This window comes from Bathycoccus prasinos, assembly GCF_002220235.1.
Source record: "Bathycoccus prasinos genomic : Chromosome_8".
NCBI lineage: Eukaryota > Viridiplantae > Chlorophyta > Mamiellophyceae > Mamiellales > Bathycoccaceae > Bathycoccus > Bathycoccus prasinos.
The window spans coordinates 16,939-29,474 of NC_024001.1; the positions used below are offsets into that span (position 1 = coordinate 16,939).

At 46.2% G+C, this 12,536-nt stretch overlaps 8 protein-coding genes across 8 annotated transcripts; 3 read left to right on the forward strand and 5 right to left on the reverse strand.

Annotated features, from left to right (window-relative positions):
• Nucleotides 1-38: 38 nt before the first annotated feature.
• Bathy08g00130 (predicted protein) lies at nucleotides 39-2,431 on the reverse strand (the record flags this gene model as incomplete). Its single annotated transcript, XM_007511357.1, has 2 exons — nucleotides 39-42; nucleotides 75-2,431. 2 exons carry the CDS (start codon nucleotides 2,429-2,431, stop codon nucleotides 39-41), a joined length of 2,361 nt encoding a protein of 786 aa, XP_007511419.1.
• Nucleotides 2,432-2,691: 260 nt separating this feature from the next.
• On the forward strand, nucleotides 2,692-3,960 carry Bathy08g00140 (TPR repeat-containing protein; the record flags this gene model as incomplete). Its single annotated transcript, XM_007511487.1, has 1 exon — nucleotides 2,692-3,960. The coding sequence occupies one exon, from the start codon at nucleotides 2,692-2,694 to the stop codon at nucleotides 3,958-3,960; it is 1,269 nt and encodes a 422-aa protein (XP_007511549.1).
• Nucleotides 3,961-4,053: 93 nt separating this feature from the next.
• On the reverse strand, nucleotides 4,054-6,837 carry Bathy08g00150 (predicted protein; the record flags this gene model as incomplete). The annotated part of the gene is made up of 1 exon (XM_007511581.1): nucleotides 4,054-6,837. The coding sequence occupies one exon, from the start codon at nucleotides 6,835-6,837 to the stop codon at nucleotides 4,054-4,056; it is 2,784 nt and encodes a 927-aa protein (XP_007511643.1).
• Nucleotides 6,838-7,204: 367 nt separating this feature from the next.
• Bathy08g00160 (unknown protein) lies at nucleotides 7,205-8,206 on the forward strand (the record flags this gene model as incomplete). The annotated part of the gene is made up of 1 exon (XM_007511591.1): nucleotides 7,205-8,206. The coding sequence occupies one exon, from the start codon at nucleotides 7,205-7,207 to the stop codon at nucleotides 8,204-8,206; it is 1,002 nt and encodes a 333-aa protein (XP_007511653.1).
• Nucleotides 8,207-8,396: 190 nt separating this feature from the next.
• Nucleotides 8,397-8,648, reverse strand: Bathy08g00170 (unknown protein; the record flags this gene model as incomplete). The annotated part of the gene is made up of 1 exon (XM_007511580.1): nucleotides 8,397-8,648. The coding sequence occupies one exon, from the start codon at nucleotides 8,646-8,648 to the stop codon at nucleotides 8,397-8,399; it is 252 nt and encodes an 83-aa protein (XP_007511642.1).
• Nucleotides 8,649-8,820: 172 nt separating this feature from the next.
• Bathy08g00180 (26S proteasome non-ATPase regulatory subunit 9) lies at nucleotides 8,821-9,495 on the forward strand (the record flags this gene model as incomplete). The annotated part of the gene is made up of 1 exon (XM_007511461.1): nucleotides 8,821-9,495. The coding sequence occupies one exon, from the start codon at nucleotides 8,821-8,823 to the stop codon at nucleotides 9,493-9,495; it is 675 nt and encodes a 224-aa protein (XP_007511523.1).
• A 168-nt stretch (nucleotides 9,496-9,663) lies between these two features.
• Bathy08g00190 (predicted protein) lies at nucleotides 9,664-11,165 on the reverse strand (the record flags this gene model as incomplete). The annotated part of the gene is made up of 2 exons (XM_007511601.1): nucleotides 9,664-9,687; nucleotides 9,723-11,165. 2 exons carry the CDS (start codon nucleotides 11,163-11,165, stop codon nucleotides 9,664-9,666), a joined length of 1,467 nt encoding a protein of 488 aa, XP_007511663.1.
• A 182-nt stretch (nucleotides 11,166-11,347) lies between these two features.
• On the reverse strand, nucleotides 11,348-12,480 carry Bathy08g00200 (predicted protein; the record flags this gene model as incomplete). The annotated part of the gene is made up of 2 exons (XM_007511747.1): nucleotides 11,348-12,063; nucleotides 12,225-12,480. The coding sequence occupies 2 exons, from the start codon at nucleotides 12,478-12,480 to the stop codon at nucleotides 11,348-11,350; spliced, it is 972 nt and encodes a 323-aa protein (XP_007511809.1).
• Nucleotides 12,481-12,536: the final 56 nt, after the last annotated feature.

Genomic DNA, 12,536 nt, shown 5'->3' on the forward strand with positions numbered 1-12,536 from the left:
CTATGATTCCAGTCTGCCATTCGCGCGCTGACCTTCCGTTACCTTTTTTGGGGAGCTCTAAATCAATCGTTAACAAACGTTCCGCGCGCAATTTTTCAAGGTTTCTGGCGTCGTTTGCGCTGCCCTTTGACGCCGCTTGAACGCTCTCGTTCTCGTTACCTTGCATTTGTCTCCCGTGTTCCGTCGTTTCTCGGAGTATGATTGAAAAGCATCGCTTTGGATTTAACCCGTGCGTCGCTCTCTCAGCTTTCATTCGCCCTTTATTTCCACTCGTCATTTTCTCTATATTTTGACCGATTGTATAATTGTCGAAGCCAGTTTGAACGTCAGCGATACCCTCGGCTAATAAAGTTTGTCGTCGTTGCGAGAAGAACCAAAACTTTGAAGACGGCGAAGTCCAGTTCAGAGTATTATTCGTCGTGTTGTAGTAAAAGCGATATCGCTCCCTTCTTCGTAACCCAAGTTTCCTGTATTTCGTGTGCGAAATAAATACTGCGCCCTCGAGAATAGCTCGACGTAGCTCGGAGCTTCGACGCTCTCGCCATAATTCGACTTCTTCCCTCGCGTCTTCTACTTCTTGCTTCAGATCTAAAATTTTATCGTTGAATCGATCGCGTTCATCCTTCAACATGCGTTGCAATTTTGCCGTGTGCAGCAAATGTGAAGTCGTCGACGCGACCGAGGGAGAATTCGAGGATGAAAACGCTTTAATCGTCGCCGAAGTCGGCGTCGAGTCCATCAAATCCGATCCAGTCGCGCGAAAAAGTCGTCTCGAAGGCGATATCGCTTTACCACTTGATGATAAAAGGGACGACGCGTTCTCATTTTCTCTCGACGACGCGCTTTTGTTGAAGTCTTCTATCGTCCTCGTCGTTGTCGCGTCGTTGTTCACTTTTTCCTCCTCATAATCACCGTCAAGTACGCCCGTCTTTTCTGCGTCGTCAAAAGCGTCTTCACTTGCGTCGCTTTCTGCGTCCGAATCGTATTTATTATCGCCCGAAGAATCGCGTTGTGTCGGTTGCTCGTTTATATTTGCATCGACGATTTCCCATTCTATTGTTATTTGTGCTTTTTTGTGTCGGTTGCTCGCTCCGTGTACGTCTAAATCTATATCTACGCGTTGCATGCCAGCTTCGCGGTCGCACTTTTTCCCATTCACAACTTTCGAGCGATTGACTTTGAACGTCGCTTCCCCGATTTTGAGGATCGATCCAACTATCGTTCGGTCGAGTATTTTGACGCTCACTTCCCCGCAACTTATCCTATTCAACGCGTTGTTGCTAATTACATTGTCCTCGGCGTCGTCGTTGCCGTCATCAAAAGCCGGCAAATCAAATTCATGTCTCGATCCCCATTCAATTCTTTTCGACCACGGCCTCGTAGCCGTTCGTGCCTTTCGGCCGCGATACGAGATCGACGCGTACGGGTACCCAAAGCTAATGTTTCTGTTTACGAGATTCGTGCACTTCATGACTCTGACGACGAGTATCCCGTTTGAATTTTCGAGCTGCGCCTTCTTTGCAATTTTCATATACGTGTGCTCCACGTCTACGTACATTCGTCTCGGCTCTACGAAATCTTTTTGTATCGCGCTTTGGATGAATGAAATGACCCAATCGTGTAAACCAGGAATATCGGAGACGGGCAGACCCATGGGCGAAACGGAAACATCTACGGTGGGTGTGTCTCTGAAGGACACATCGACGCCGGAAACGCCCGGTTCCCTCGATACCAGACGCATTCCCATGATGAGTTTACCGTGGATGGATAAGTTAGTAATGTGGACTGGGACGTTTAGACTTTTCAAGTACATTCCAGGCTTTATTTGTGCTTGTATTCTCGCGTGCGACGCGTTCGTATCCCAATCGAAATCGCACTCAAACTGCACGTAGTCCGCTTTGGGATTGTACCTCGCAACGTACAAGTTAACGGTCGGTGGCGTCGTTCCCAGCGAGAAATCTTCTAAACTCACCTCGCCGATGAACGAATGCTTCTTGTTCTTCTTCTTTTCCGCCGCGTTAATATCGGTATTATTGTTTACCGTTTTAAGAATATCAACCGCCACGCGTTTCGCGTGCTCGTCCGCAATTTGACTCAGAACGCACTTGTATTGGTGTCGCAACAAAAGATTAATCCACTCGAACGAACCTGATTCGACCGTCGTGAACTCGGCATTGATGCTGTCTTTCACTAATTTTCTCGCTTTCAATTCTCTCTTGTATCTCTGCCTCTTTTTCTTTAGCGTCAACACGAACGCAATCAAAGAACATAACAGAACAATTAGAATCGATTGGACGAGTAAAGAGACGAGTGTGTTTGTAAACGCGAACGACGAGTCCGTCACCAAAGTTTTGGTGGCGAGAAGATGTCGCGTCCATTCTTTGTCTCCTTTCTCTGATGTTTTCCTGATGTTCCACTTGCTGCTGCTCATCGCGTATTACTCTTCTTCTCCATCCATGTTTAGTAGAAGCAATACTAGTTCTGCGTGAATGAATTTTTGTTAATAAATTATGTGGAGGATGAAAAGGAGGGGGGAAATCTCACTCATCAATCACCCTTCTTCGCGTTCTTCATTTTTATTCTTTTTGCTTGCAAAACAAAAACAAACTCCATACTCACTACCAGTGAAAACTTCTTTTATTGAACGAACAACAACAACAACGACCATCCTCTTCCTTCTTCTTAATCTCGATGGCTTTGTGCAGTCGAGTCGTCGTCGAGTCGTCGTCGTCTTCGATGATGATGCGGCGGGGTGCCGCTTTCAACAACAATCATAGTAATAAGAAGAAGATCTTTCTCTCTTTCTTGCTGACGAAGAGACGCATCACCCGTTTTTCTGGATTAACGAACTCGGGGTCGTCTTCGTTCGAGCAAAGAGGAGGAGGAGGAGAAGAAGAAGAAGAGAATAATAAAGATAAAAAAGATGAATTAGTGATCATCACCAACGATGCGCTGCATTACGCTTCAACGATGACGCAGAAGAGAAACGAAGTCGAGGAGTATTTACAGAAGTGCGACAGCTTGGAGTTGGAGCTACAACTCGCTCTCGCGGCAGAAGATTACGACGCCGCTTCGAAAATCAAAAAAAATCTTCAACCGGAAAACTCAGATGAAGATATTAATTTTAGCATGCTGTGCGATTTATGTCGACGCGTCAACCAACCACCGACATCCATAATAGGCAGCTCGGCTTATGAAACTGAAACAGAGGAGATTACCATGGCAGCGAGGAAGCTTGGATTAATCGGTGATCCGAGAGCTCTACCAGCTCTCGCCCGAGCGCTTCGAATGCCCACTGTGAGCGCGAAAGCGAAAAACGTGAGCGCGAAAGCGCACGCTCAAATTGAACGAAGCATGTGGACTTTGTTCGGAAAGAGCGGCGACATGGAACTCGATTTACTACTTCAAAAAGGACGAGATATTATGCATGGAAAATACATGAATCGCATATTAGAAGGGAGAGTTGAACACGAACCAACTGAGGAGGAAATAAAAGAACAAATACGCGATTTCGAGCAGGAGAGAGCGCGAAGTTTATCGGAATCGATCGATATCTTTACGAGAATTATCGAAAAATCGAATGGATTGTTCGCAGAAGCCTGGAATCAACGAGCGACGGCTTTGTATTTGCGAGGCGATTTGGCCTCGGCATACGCCGACGCTGAGGAGGCATTTCGGTTGAATCCGTACCATTTCGGCGCGCGTAGTGGCATGGGTTTATGTAAATTGGGAATGAGATGCTACGACGAAGCGTTGATGATGTTTGAGTCTACTCTCGAGATAAACCCACGCATCGATTCTATTAAAGGCCAATCCAAACGACTTCGAAAGATGATGGAAAAGCCTCGAGTCGAGCAACAAAAGCTCAAGGATGTGCTCGAAGATTACAAAAGGTCCATAGCGCCATCCTCAGATTCGTCGCAGCGCAAAGACGATGACTCTGAAACGCCAAAAATGTAAATTTACGATCAATGAGAAAAGAATGAAGTTGTACCCGGCATTTAAGAAAATTGTATATACGAGTACACATCTTGGTGCAAATCATTTATTATATTAAATCATGTCTAAGTTTTTCAGATTGCGATAGATTCTTCCTCTTCGCTCTCTCAAAGGTTTAATTTTTTCGCAATAGCTTTCGTGGTAAGCGCGTTTACTTTTAGAAGAATTAGCCGTATCTTTCATAAAGTTCCTTCTCTCTGTCATGTACATCTGCATCTCGTTTTCGATCGTTTCCAGGTTTTCTTCGGATACGTCTCCGTCGCCCGGTAACAGCGCGTCGCTCACTACTTTGTTATCACCGATACCATCGAACTCGAGCTCTTCAGAAGAACCCTTCAAAACCAGTGCTTTGTGCTCAAGTTTATCGTTCATTCCAGGTCCGAGATAGTGCCAGTTCCGTCGCGAAGCGCTTTGGATTTGGAAGTTTTTGTGTTTTTCTGGGACAGCCTCGTCGGCGTTTTCGTTCGGATCCCACCACGTGCAAGATTCGAGAGTTTGCAGCGCGTGCCCACTCTCGCCATGATTTTGATCTTCCGCGACCATGGAGTGTTGACTTCGAGGAATTCTCCATAGTCTCAATTCTCCCGTTGATGTCGCTGTTACGAGTCCCCAGAAGTTCACTTCTGCGAGTCCGTTGTCGGTTTTCGTAGATATCGGCGCTTTGAGCCATGCCAAGTCTGCGCAAGCGCACTCTTCCGACGCGTTAAACTTACCGCATTTCCGCTCGTGCTTGAGCTCGAGCGCATCGCTCGAATACACTCGAACGTGTGCATCATTACTCGCGACTGCTACAAACCCACCATATTCGTTATGTTGGACGCAATTGTGCGCTGAAGTCGTACGCGTCCACTTTTCGCCCGCGAGTCTTAAAATATCACCAGATTTTTCGTCTTGTTGAACGAGCGCTTTTCCCGCTCCACTCGGTGACGCTCTGATTGAGAAACATCTCAAAATACCATCTGAAGCACCAGTTAGCAATATGTTTCTTGTTCCAGGGTTCGGGTGCCAAGAGAGTGATGTGATTCTACTGGAGTGATCGTCGTACCATTTACACAAGCGCCCGCTCACAGACGACCAAACGAGAATGCGATACGCACCTCGACCGCCATTCCCATAACTATCGCACGTGGCGGTTAAAATGAGACGTCCGCAATTTGTATACGTTACGTGCGTCATTTGTTTTGCCATCCATCGCAAGGTGTGCAGACAGCTCCCAGGATCTTTGACGTCTCCGTCGATATCAAACACACGTCCGTCACCGTCGTTTGAAACCGTCGTCAGAGATGCACCAGTTTGCGGGTGCCAAGCAATTTCATTGACTGCATCGCGGTGATGATACTTCGTCACGCATTCTAAAGATCCAGTTTGAACATCCCATGTGGCTACTTTACCACTCGAATCTGCGGTAGCGAGTCGATGTGAAAACAAAATTGGTGAAAACGCGCACGCGGTGACGGTTACTTTTTCATCGTGAAAGCCGCTTAAATGGAGCACTTGTTCGTTGCCGCTTTTCATCTCGGGAACCATATTTTTCCAAATCATGACAGTATTATTGCGTCCAATAATCGCGAGCGTGGGCAAGTCCAGTGAATCTTCGTATGCATAAGTATCGTCCTCGCAAGTGTCGTGAGTATCTACATCCTCGTCTGCCTCTATATCGTCTCCTGATACTTTCGGATCGCTCCATCGTATATCAACAACATCTTCTGAACACTTTAGTCTCGCAATTTTTTCGCCATCTGCAGACCAGACGTTGATAAACTTATCTCCACCGCACGTTGCGATCAAGTACGTAAACTCCGACGAAGAGACCACCTTTGTGGTCGACGAGACGGGGAAACCTCTTCTTCGTAACGATATAGATTTTACCGCGACGCGTTTGACGCCTCCTTCGTGGGCGTTTTCAACAACCCACATCGACGACGAACTCCTCATTCTCTCTTCGCATCTGGCGATACCTTCGTCTATTTTCAATTTCACGTCCAGGGTCGCATCTCTCGTTGGCGACTCTCTGTAGCTCTTGAGCGCCGCACTCCACCGTTCTAATCGCTCTAAAATATCTCCGCATGTCAAATACGGGTCAATCCAGAGTCTGCGAAATGAGCACGATTTTTCGGCATCGGACAATCCGTCTTCGTAATCGCCGAGCGCGCGATGACAAAGAGCACGTTTATGGTACAGCTCCGCGTATCGATGCAGACCTTCGAGTTTAGAAAATGCGAGCGCTTGCGTGTAACATTCGCGCGCTCTCGAGAAATCCTCGTCTGTCATGGCGTCGTCGCCAATTTTTTCGAGATTCAAACCGTTCACGAGAGGCTGTGAATCCGCCGCATCTTCGCGAATCTCTAACACAATCTCCTTCGTTTTCTTCGTCTCTTCTTCTTCTTCTTCTTCTTCTTCTTTTTCTCCTTCTTCTTCTAGATCTTGATCTTTTCTGTTGGTATTCTTCAGAATCGTTTTCGCTCGCCACGAATACGGCGCATCTGATTTCACGCGTCGGTAGGTGTCTTCAATGTTCTCGCTCTTTATTTTCGTCTCCTCCTTCTCACTTCTTTCAAACCCTCTTCTTTGTTTCTGATCGTGTTCACCATTGTCGGGATCGTCACCGCGCGGTGTTTGTCGTTCAGTCTCCTTCTTCGTTTTATGCGTAGTACGAGTCTTACTCATTTTCTGTAAAATCAATTCGTAACTTTTCTGAATGCGTTGAAACCGTTCGGCTGATCCTCCTTTATCGGGATGTGCCGTGCGAACGAGCGAGCGATAGGCTTTCTTGACGTCATCTTCGCTCGCGTTCGGCGCGATTCCGAGTACTTTGTAGTGATTGAGCTTTCGAACCATCTTATTATCGGAGGTTTAGAGTGACTCTCGTATACATATGAATGAGATGAAGATTTTGTGGAGGAGGCGGGAGAAAAATTGATTGAAAAACAAACGAGCGTTACGAACGAAACTAGAAAGAAAAAGGCAAAAATATCTCACTTGTTGTGTGTTGGGGAAACGAACAGTCACAACAAAATCTGTTTGGCAAGAGAAGGAGAAAGAGAAAGAGAAAGAGTCGCGCGCGCGAGTGAGTTTGTGTGTGTATCCGTGCGCGCGCAAGAGATTAGTAGTAGCAGTAGTAATAGTAGTAAATAGAAGACAAAACACACCTAGAGTCTTTTGCTTTTTATATACCAACAACATCGCATCAGAAATCAAGAGCAAAATGAAGAGCGGAGGTAAAAAAGAAGAGGTAAAAATAGAGAGAGAAGAGCACGTGCGCGATGTTTTCGAAAACTTCAGAACCTCGAAGATAACCAGGGATGACGTCGCTCGTCTCCGATTGAATAACAGCAGCAGCAGTAGCATAAACAGCGACAAAAGTAGCAATAGTTTAAAGAGCGTTGATGATGGAACAACAAGAACCATCATCGACGTGTTACGGGAGATATTTCTTCAACGACGAGAAGAGGATGAGGAAGACTGTGCGAAGTTTTATCACTTTTGTTTTCTGGCGTGTTTGAAAGGGAAAACAGAGGGAACAAACGCGACGATTTCAGTGCACGAGGCGTGTGAACTGTGGTCGTTTCTCCTGTCGTCGACGAAGAAACAACAGCTGAGAAAGTCTTCGTCGTCGTTATCTATAGAAGAAGGAGGCGCTCCACCGAGGACGACGACCGCGACGACCACGAACACGCCATCGTCCGTTTTAGCCAAAGGGATGCTTTTACCGCGGTGGATGAACCGTACATTCTGTAAATTTTGCACAGAGCGTGCGTCATCGTCGTCGTCTCCTACTTCTTCTGTTTCTCCTATCGTCGATGAGAATACATTTTTAAGAACGCTAGACTTTGCTCGGTCGTACAGAAAAAACAACGGATGCATGCAGGACTGGTACGGGAAGCAACAATGGCCGACGCTCATAGATGACTTCGTCTCTTCGTTAGGTCGAGAAAAAAATACCACAAACGAGAACGATAAAAGTGTCGGTAACGACGACGCAGATCAGAACAGAATGGACGAAGAGTTGGCTTCTTCTTCCTTAGCGGCAGATGTAGCCTTTCGAAGAGGGAAAGGAGGAAGAGTTGGAATGAAAACTGTGCACCCGAGAGGACAAAAGCGCAAAGAGCAAGAGGCGAACGTGGAAGTGCTCTCATCCCAACTCTCCTCTGCGTTAGAAACGAAGAAACGAAAAACTGGCGGCATTCGCTTAGACTACTTCGACTGATTTCTATCCACATAATTCTCCTTTACTAGATATAATCGTACACGAACACTTTTTAATTACAACAGCACGCAGCTTTTTCCGGGTCCAAATTCAGTCGTTTTTCAGTCGTCATCGTTTCGAAACTTCGGTTGAAAAATCAGCCCGTCTGTTCGCTTCTATTTGCGTAACTTTCTCGTAGAATCCGCTGTGTTTATCGAGAGAGAGAGAGAGAGAGAGAGAGAGAGAGAGAGAGAGAGGAGAAAAGAAAGAAAGAAAGAAAGAGAGAGAGGAAAGTCAGTATTATTAGTAGATTAGGGGATTTTTTAATTTTCATTCGAACGCACGTGTGTATCATGAACGCTTCCACGGCGGCGCCACACACGAACGAGGCCGTGGCTACTTTGTAATAATACGAGAGAGGGAAATTGTGCACGGCAACTTTCCCGAATTTCGGAGCAGCCATCTCTGTCTTATTTGTGGTGGTTGGTGCCGAAGGAGAAAGAAAGAGGAAGAGTGAGGCAAAAATCTATTCTCTCTCGTATGAGTTTTTTCTCTGTCTGTTCACCTCAAAACAAAACAAACACCTCGTACGTATAAAAATAGAGAATACTACTCTAATACGAATAACATCCATGATGGGGGAAGATGTGATAAAAAAGAACAAGGAGAAAGTCGAGCGATTGTATAAGCAGCGAGAAGAGCTCGAAGCGGAGATGGCGTCGATTTCTCAGAGACTAAACGGACCAAACATGCCAGGTTTAAAAGGTTCTTTAGTGGACAACGAAGGCTTTCCAATTGGTGGAGGAGACGTGGATTTGTACTCCGTACGAGCGGACAGACAGAGATATAACTCGTTGAAGAACGACCACTTGCAGTTGACGAATGCGATCGAGAAAGAAGTGCAACAGTTACTCTCTTCTTCTGCTTCTCCTTCCGCTGTAGGAGGAGGAGGAGGAGGAACAGATACAATAGTTAAAACGCAAACAGAGAATAACGAGAAGGTGAAGATACCAACGGAGTCAACAACACCTAAAACTACATCAACAAATCGAAAAGCGTTCGCGGTGGTGGATATATTAGCGCCAGGGTCGCCCGCAGATCTAGACGGATTAATGGTACACGATCGAATTTTAGATTTTGGTGGAGCATTTTCGATCGCCGATGCGGCTTTGCTCATTCAAGACAACTTAGGAAAAAGTCACCGCGTTCTTGTCAACCGTGCGGGAGTGGATGAAATTTTGAACATCGCGCCGCGGACTTGGAACGGGAACGGATTGTTAGGAGCTCATTTTCGGGCGTTAAACTTTTAGCGTGAACAGTGCAAATTTATACGCTTCACTAAGTAATACTACACGTTCTAATAACCGCGTTTTCTTTGCAGCTTTCTATATGCTTTCCTCTCCTCCTCGGTCATGTCTTTTGTCGATTTCTTCCTCTTCGCCGCGTGCTTCTCCGCTTTCGCAACTTTTGCGTCGCCGTTACTGCCACGAGCATCTCTTTCCCTGCCGCCGTCGTCATTGCATTTATCATCATCCACCTTTTCGCCGTCGTCGTCGTCGTCGTCGTCCCATGCGCTTTTCTTTTCCTCGTTGCCGAGCTTCTTAAATACCTCTGATCCAAAGATTTTGTTTTTGTGTCTGTGCACTTTCACTTCCTCGACTTTTACCACGCCAGCTTGCTTTAATCGATCTTTTTCCAGCTTTTCGTCAAACTCTTTATCGCTCAACGGTTTTTGCTTTTCCAGCTCCTTTCCTAAAACTATTATTTTCTTTTTATTGCTATTCAGGTCACCGTCTTCACCTGTCCATGCGTTCTTGTCGTTGTCGTCTTCCTCGCCATCTTCGTCGCTATCGTGCTTGTTACCACCGCCGTCGATATCTTCACCATTCACTACTGTTTCGAGAAAGCTTTTCTCGTTTTTATTCTCTTCTTTTTTCTTTTTGCCTCGTTTGCCCCTTCTTTTCTTACTCGACGGACGCGCTTCTTCTTTTGCTGCCTCGTCGTCGTCGTCGTCGTCGTCGTCGTCGTCGTCGCCAGTCGTTCGCTTTAATCCAAACGTCGGCTTTGTCTTGTTTTTAGTGTTCTTTTCATCATTATCATCATCGTCGTCATCATCATCATCACCTTGCAACGCTGGATGGCTCTTGTCCAAAGGATGCCCGTCTAAAGTTCGCAGTCGAGGACACATTGCCTTGATATTATCTACGTACGCTTTGCCATCGAGAATGGCAATCGGATTGCCTCGCAAACTCAAATGCGTCAATTTTGGAAGTTTCGCCAACACTTGCACTTCGGCAAAGGTTTTTATTTGATTGTGAGAGCAATCGAGCACGCGTAAATTGATATTTTTACCCAATCCCGACGGCAGACCCGTGAGCTTGTTCTTCGCTAATCGAAGTTCTCGTAAATCTGTGTTTTGAGAGAAGCTGTCATTACCTATGTTTTGCATACCGCTGTTCGACGCCGAAAATTTTCCAAGCTTGCGAAGCGGAAGAAGCTCGTGTTTGAGACTCTCAATGGAGTTGTTCGATACGATCAACGAGTTCAACTCTCTACAATTTTTCACCGCGTTCAGGCACTCCTCCGTGAGCGCGTTGTCCGAGGCAATCAGCGCTAACAAACTTCTCGTCAAAGGCGCGTCCAACACGCCTTCAAAACTGCTCAATCGGTTTCCAGAGACATTCAACACGCGAATAGTTTCGCAGCATCTGCTCAAAGGTTCCAAACCGTTCGATTCTAACCGATTATTCGAAAGGTTTAACCACTTCAATTGTTTCAAATGTTTCAGATTTTCAATGTTATTAATCGCGTTATCGCTCAAGTCTAAGCGCAACAGATTTGGAAACTGGACGGCGGCGTTCGTCGATAAAGCGATGGCCGTCAACGATTTACCTTTCAAGTCGCAAACGGCAACCGCTTCGGACGAAGAGACGTTATGCACGCTTCGCAGAATAGTCTGTTCGTTCAAAGCGAGGCCCATTATATGCCTGATGTGAGTGTATCCCTATCGCGATAAAATGAACGCCGCCCGTCAGTGAGCGAAGTTTTTGTTGTGTTTGTTTTACAAAAATCAAATTTATAACAAGAATAAGTTTCTCTCCTCTCTCTCTCTCTCTCTCTTTTATATTATAATGTACAGCGCTCTCTCTTTCTTTTCTCTTCTCATGAGCTATTACCTCTCTGCAACAGCGCCTCTTCTTCGTCAACTTCGTTCTCTTTCTCTTCTGCTTCTTCCTCTTCCTCTTCCTCTTCCTCTTCTTCCTCGTCGTCATCGTCGTCATCGTCGTCGACTTCTTCGTCGCTGACGTCGTCTAAATCCGTTCTTCCTTCTCTTCTTTGATTGTTTCTTCGTTTCGGCGGTAACTTCCTCAAAGCGAAGAGAACCATGGCCGACGGCGCGATTTCCGAGACGATGTAATATATGGCGTTCAACTTCACACCGGTAACTACGTCCAGAGGGAACTTTTGTGGTGCTATTGCGGCGACTAAAATACACATCGCTCGGAACGTAAAACACGCGGTACACGAAGCCGTGACGATTCCGACTTCAAAAAGCTTTCGAGATTTTCCCACCGCGTCGTTTGGAAACTTTCTCAGCATGAAGAACAAAAGTCCTCCGTAGGTGGCAAACCCAATCGATGCCGCTAAGAAGGCGGACAATCGAATCACCGCCGCAGCCAAGATCCACCCGTTTTGTACGCTCCTTGTCTTTGCGCTGCTCGAACCGCTACTCTTTGCTTCTCCTATCCAACACACCGCTTGGGCGACGTACACGAAAGCGTTCAAGACGAAAAATTTGAACCTTAGGTTTCTCGTTTGAGGAGATATCGACCTCGCTTGCTCGTAGATCTCCGCCCAAAACAATATGAGGAGCGAATCTGTGGAATGTGATGATAATGATTATCAGAACGCGCCGTGTTTGCGACGAGTAAGAAGAGTAGTTTTAAAGTAGTTAGTTTTTACTCGCGAGAGAAAGAAAGATTTTTCAAAGAAGAAGAAGAAGAAGAAGAAGAAGAAGAAGAAGAAGAAGAGAACGCACATGTGGTGAAGAATATCAACCCGGGTAAATCGAGTAAGATGGAAGCGAACACTCTCGGTTCAATCTCGTCCAGCCTCTCGCGAATAGCAAACACCACGGCTCGAACGGACATGACGAAAAAGTTTAAAACGACGAACGATTTTTGCGTCGTCCAAACAATCGAGTTCCTTTTTTGGATTCGAATCAGTTGCACGAAAGCAACCGAAGCGAGAAGAGCGTATAGGACGGCGAGATAGTCGTACTCGACCGTCACCATCGAAGAATTTGAGTACGATGGCGATGCCGTCGCGTCTTGCGTGTTGTTTGACGACG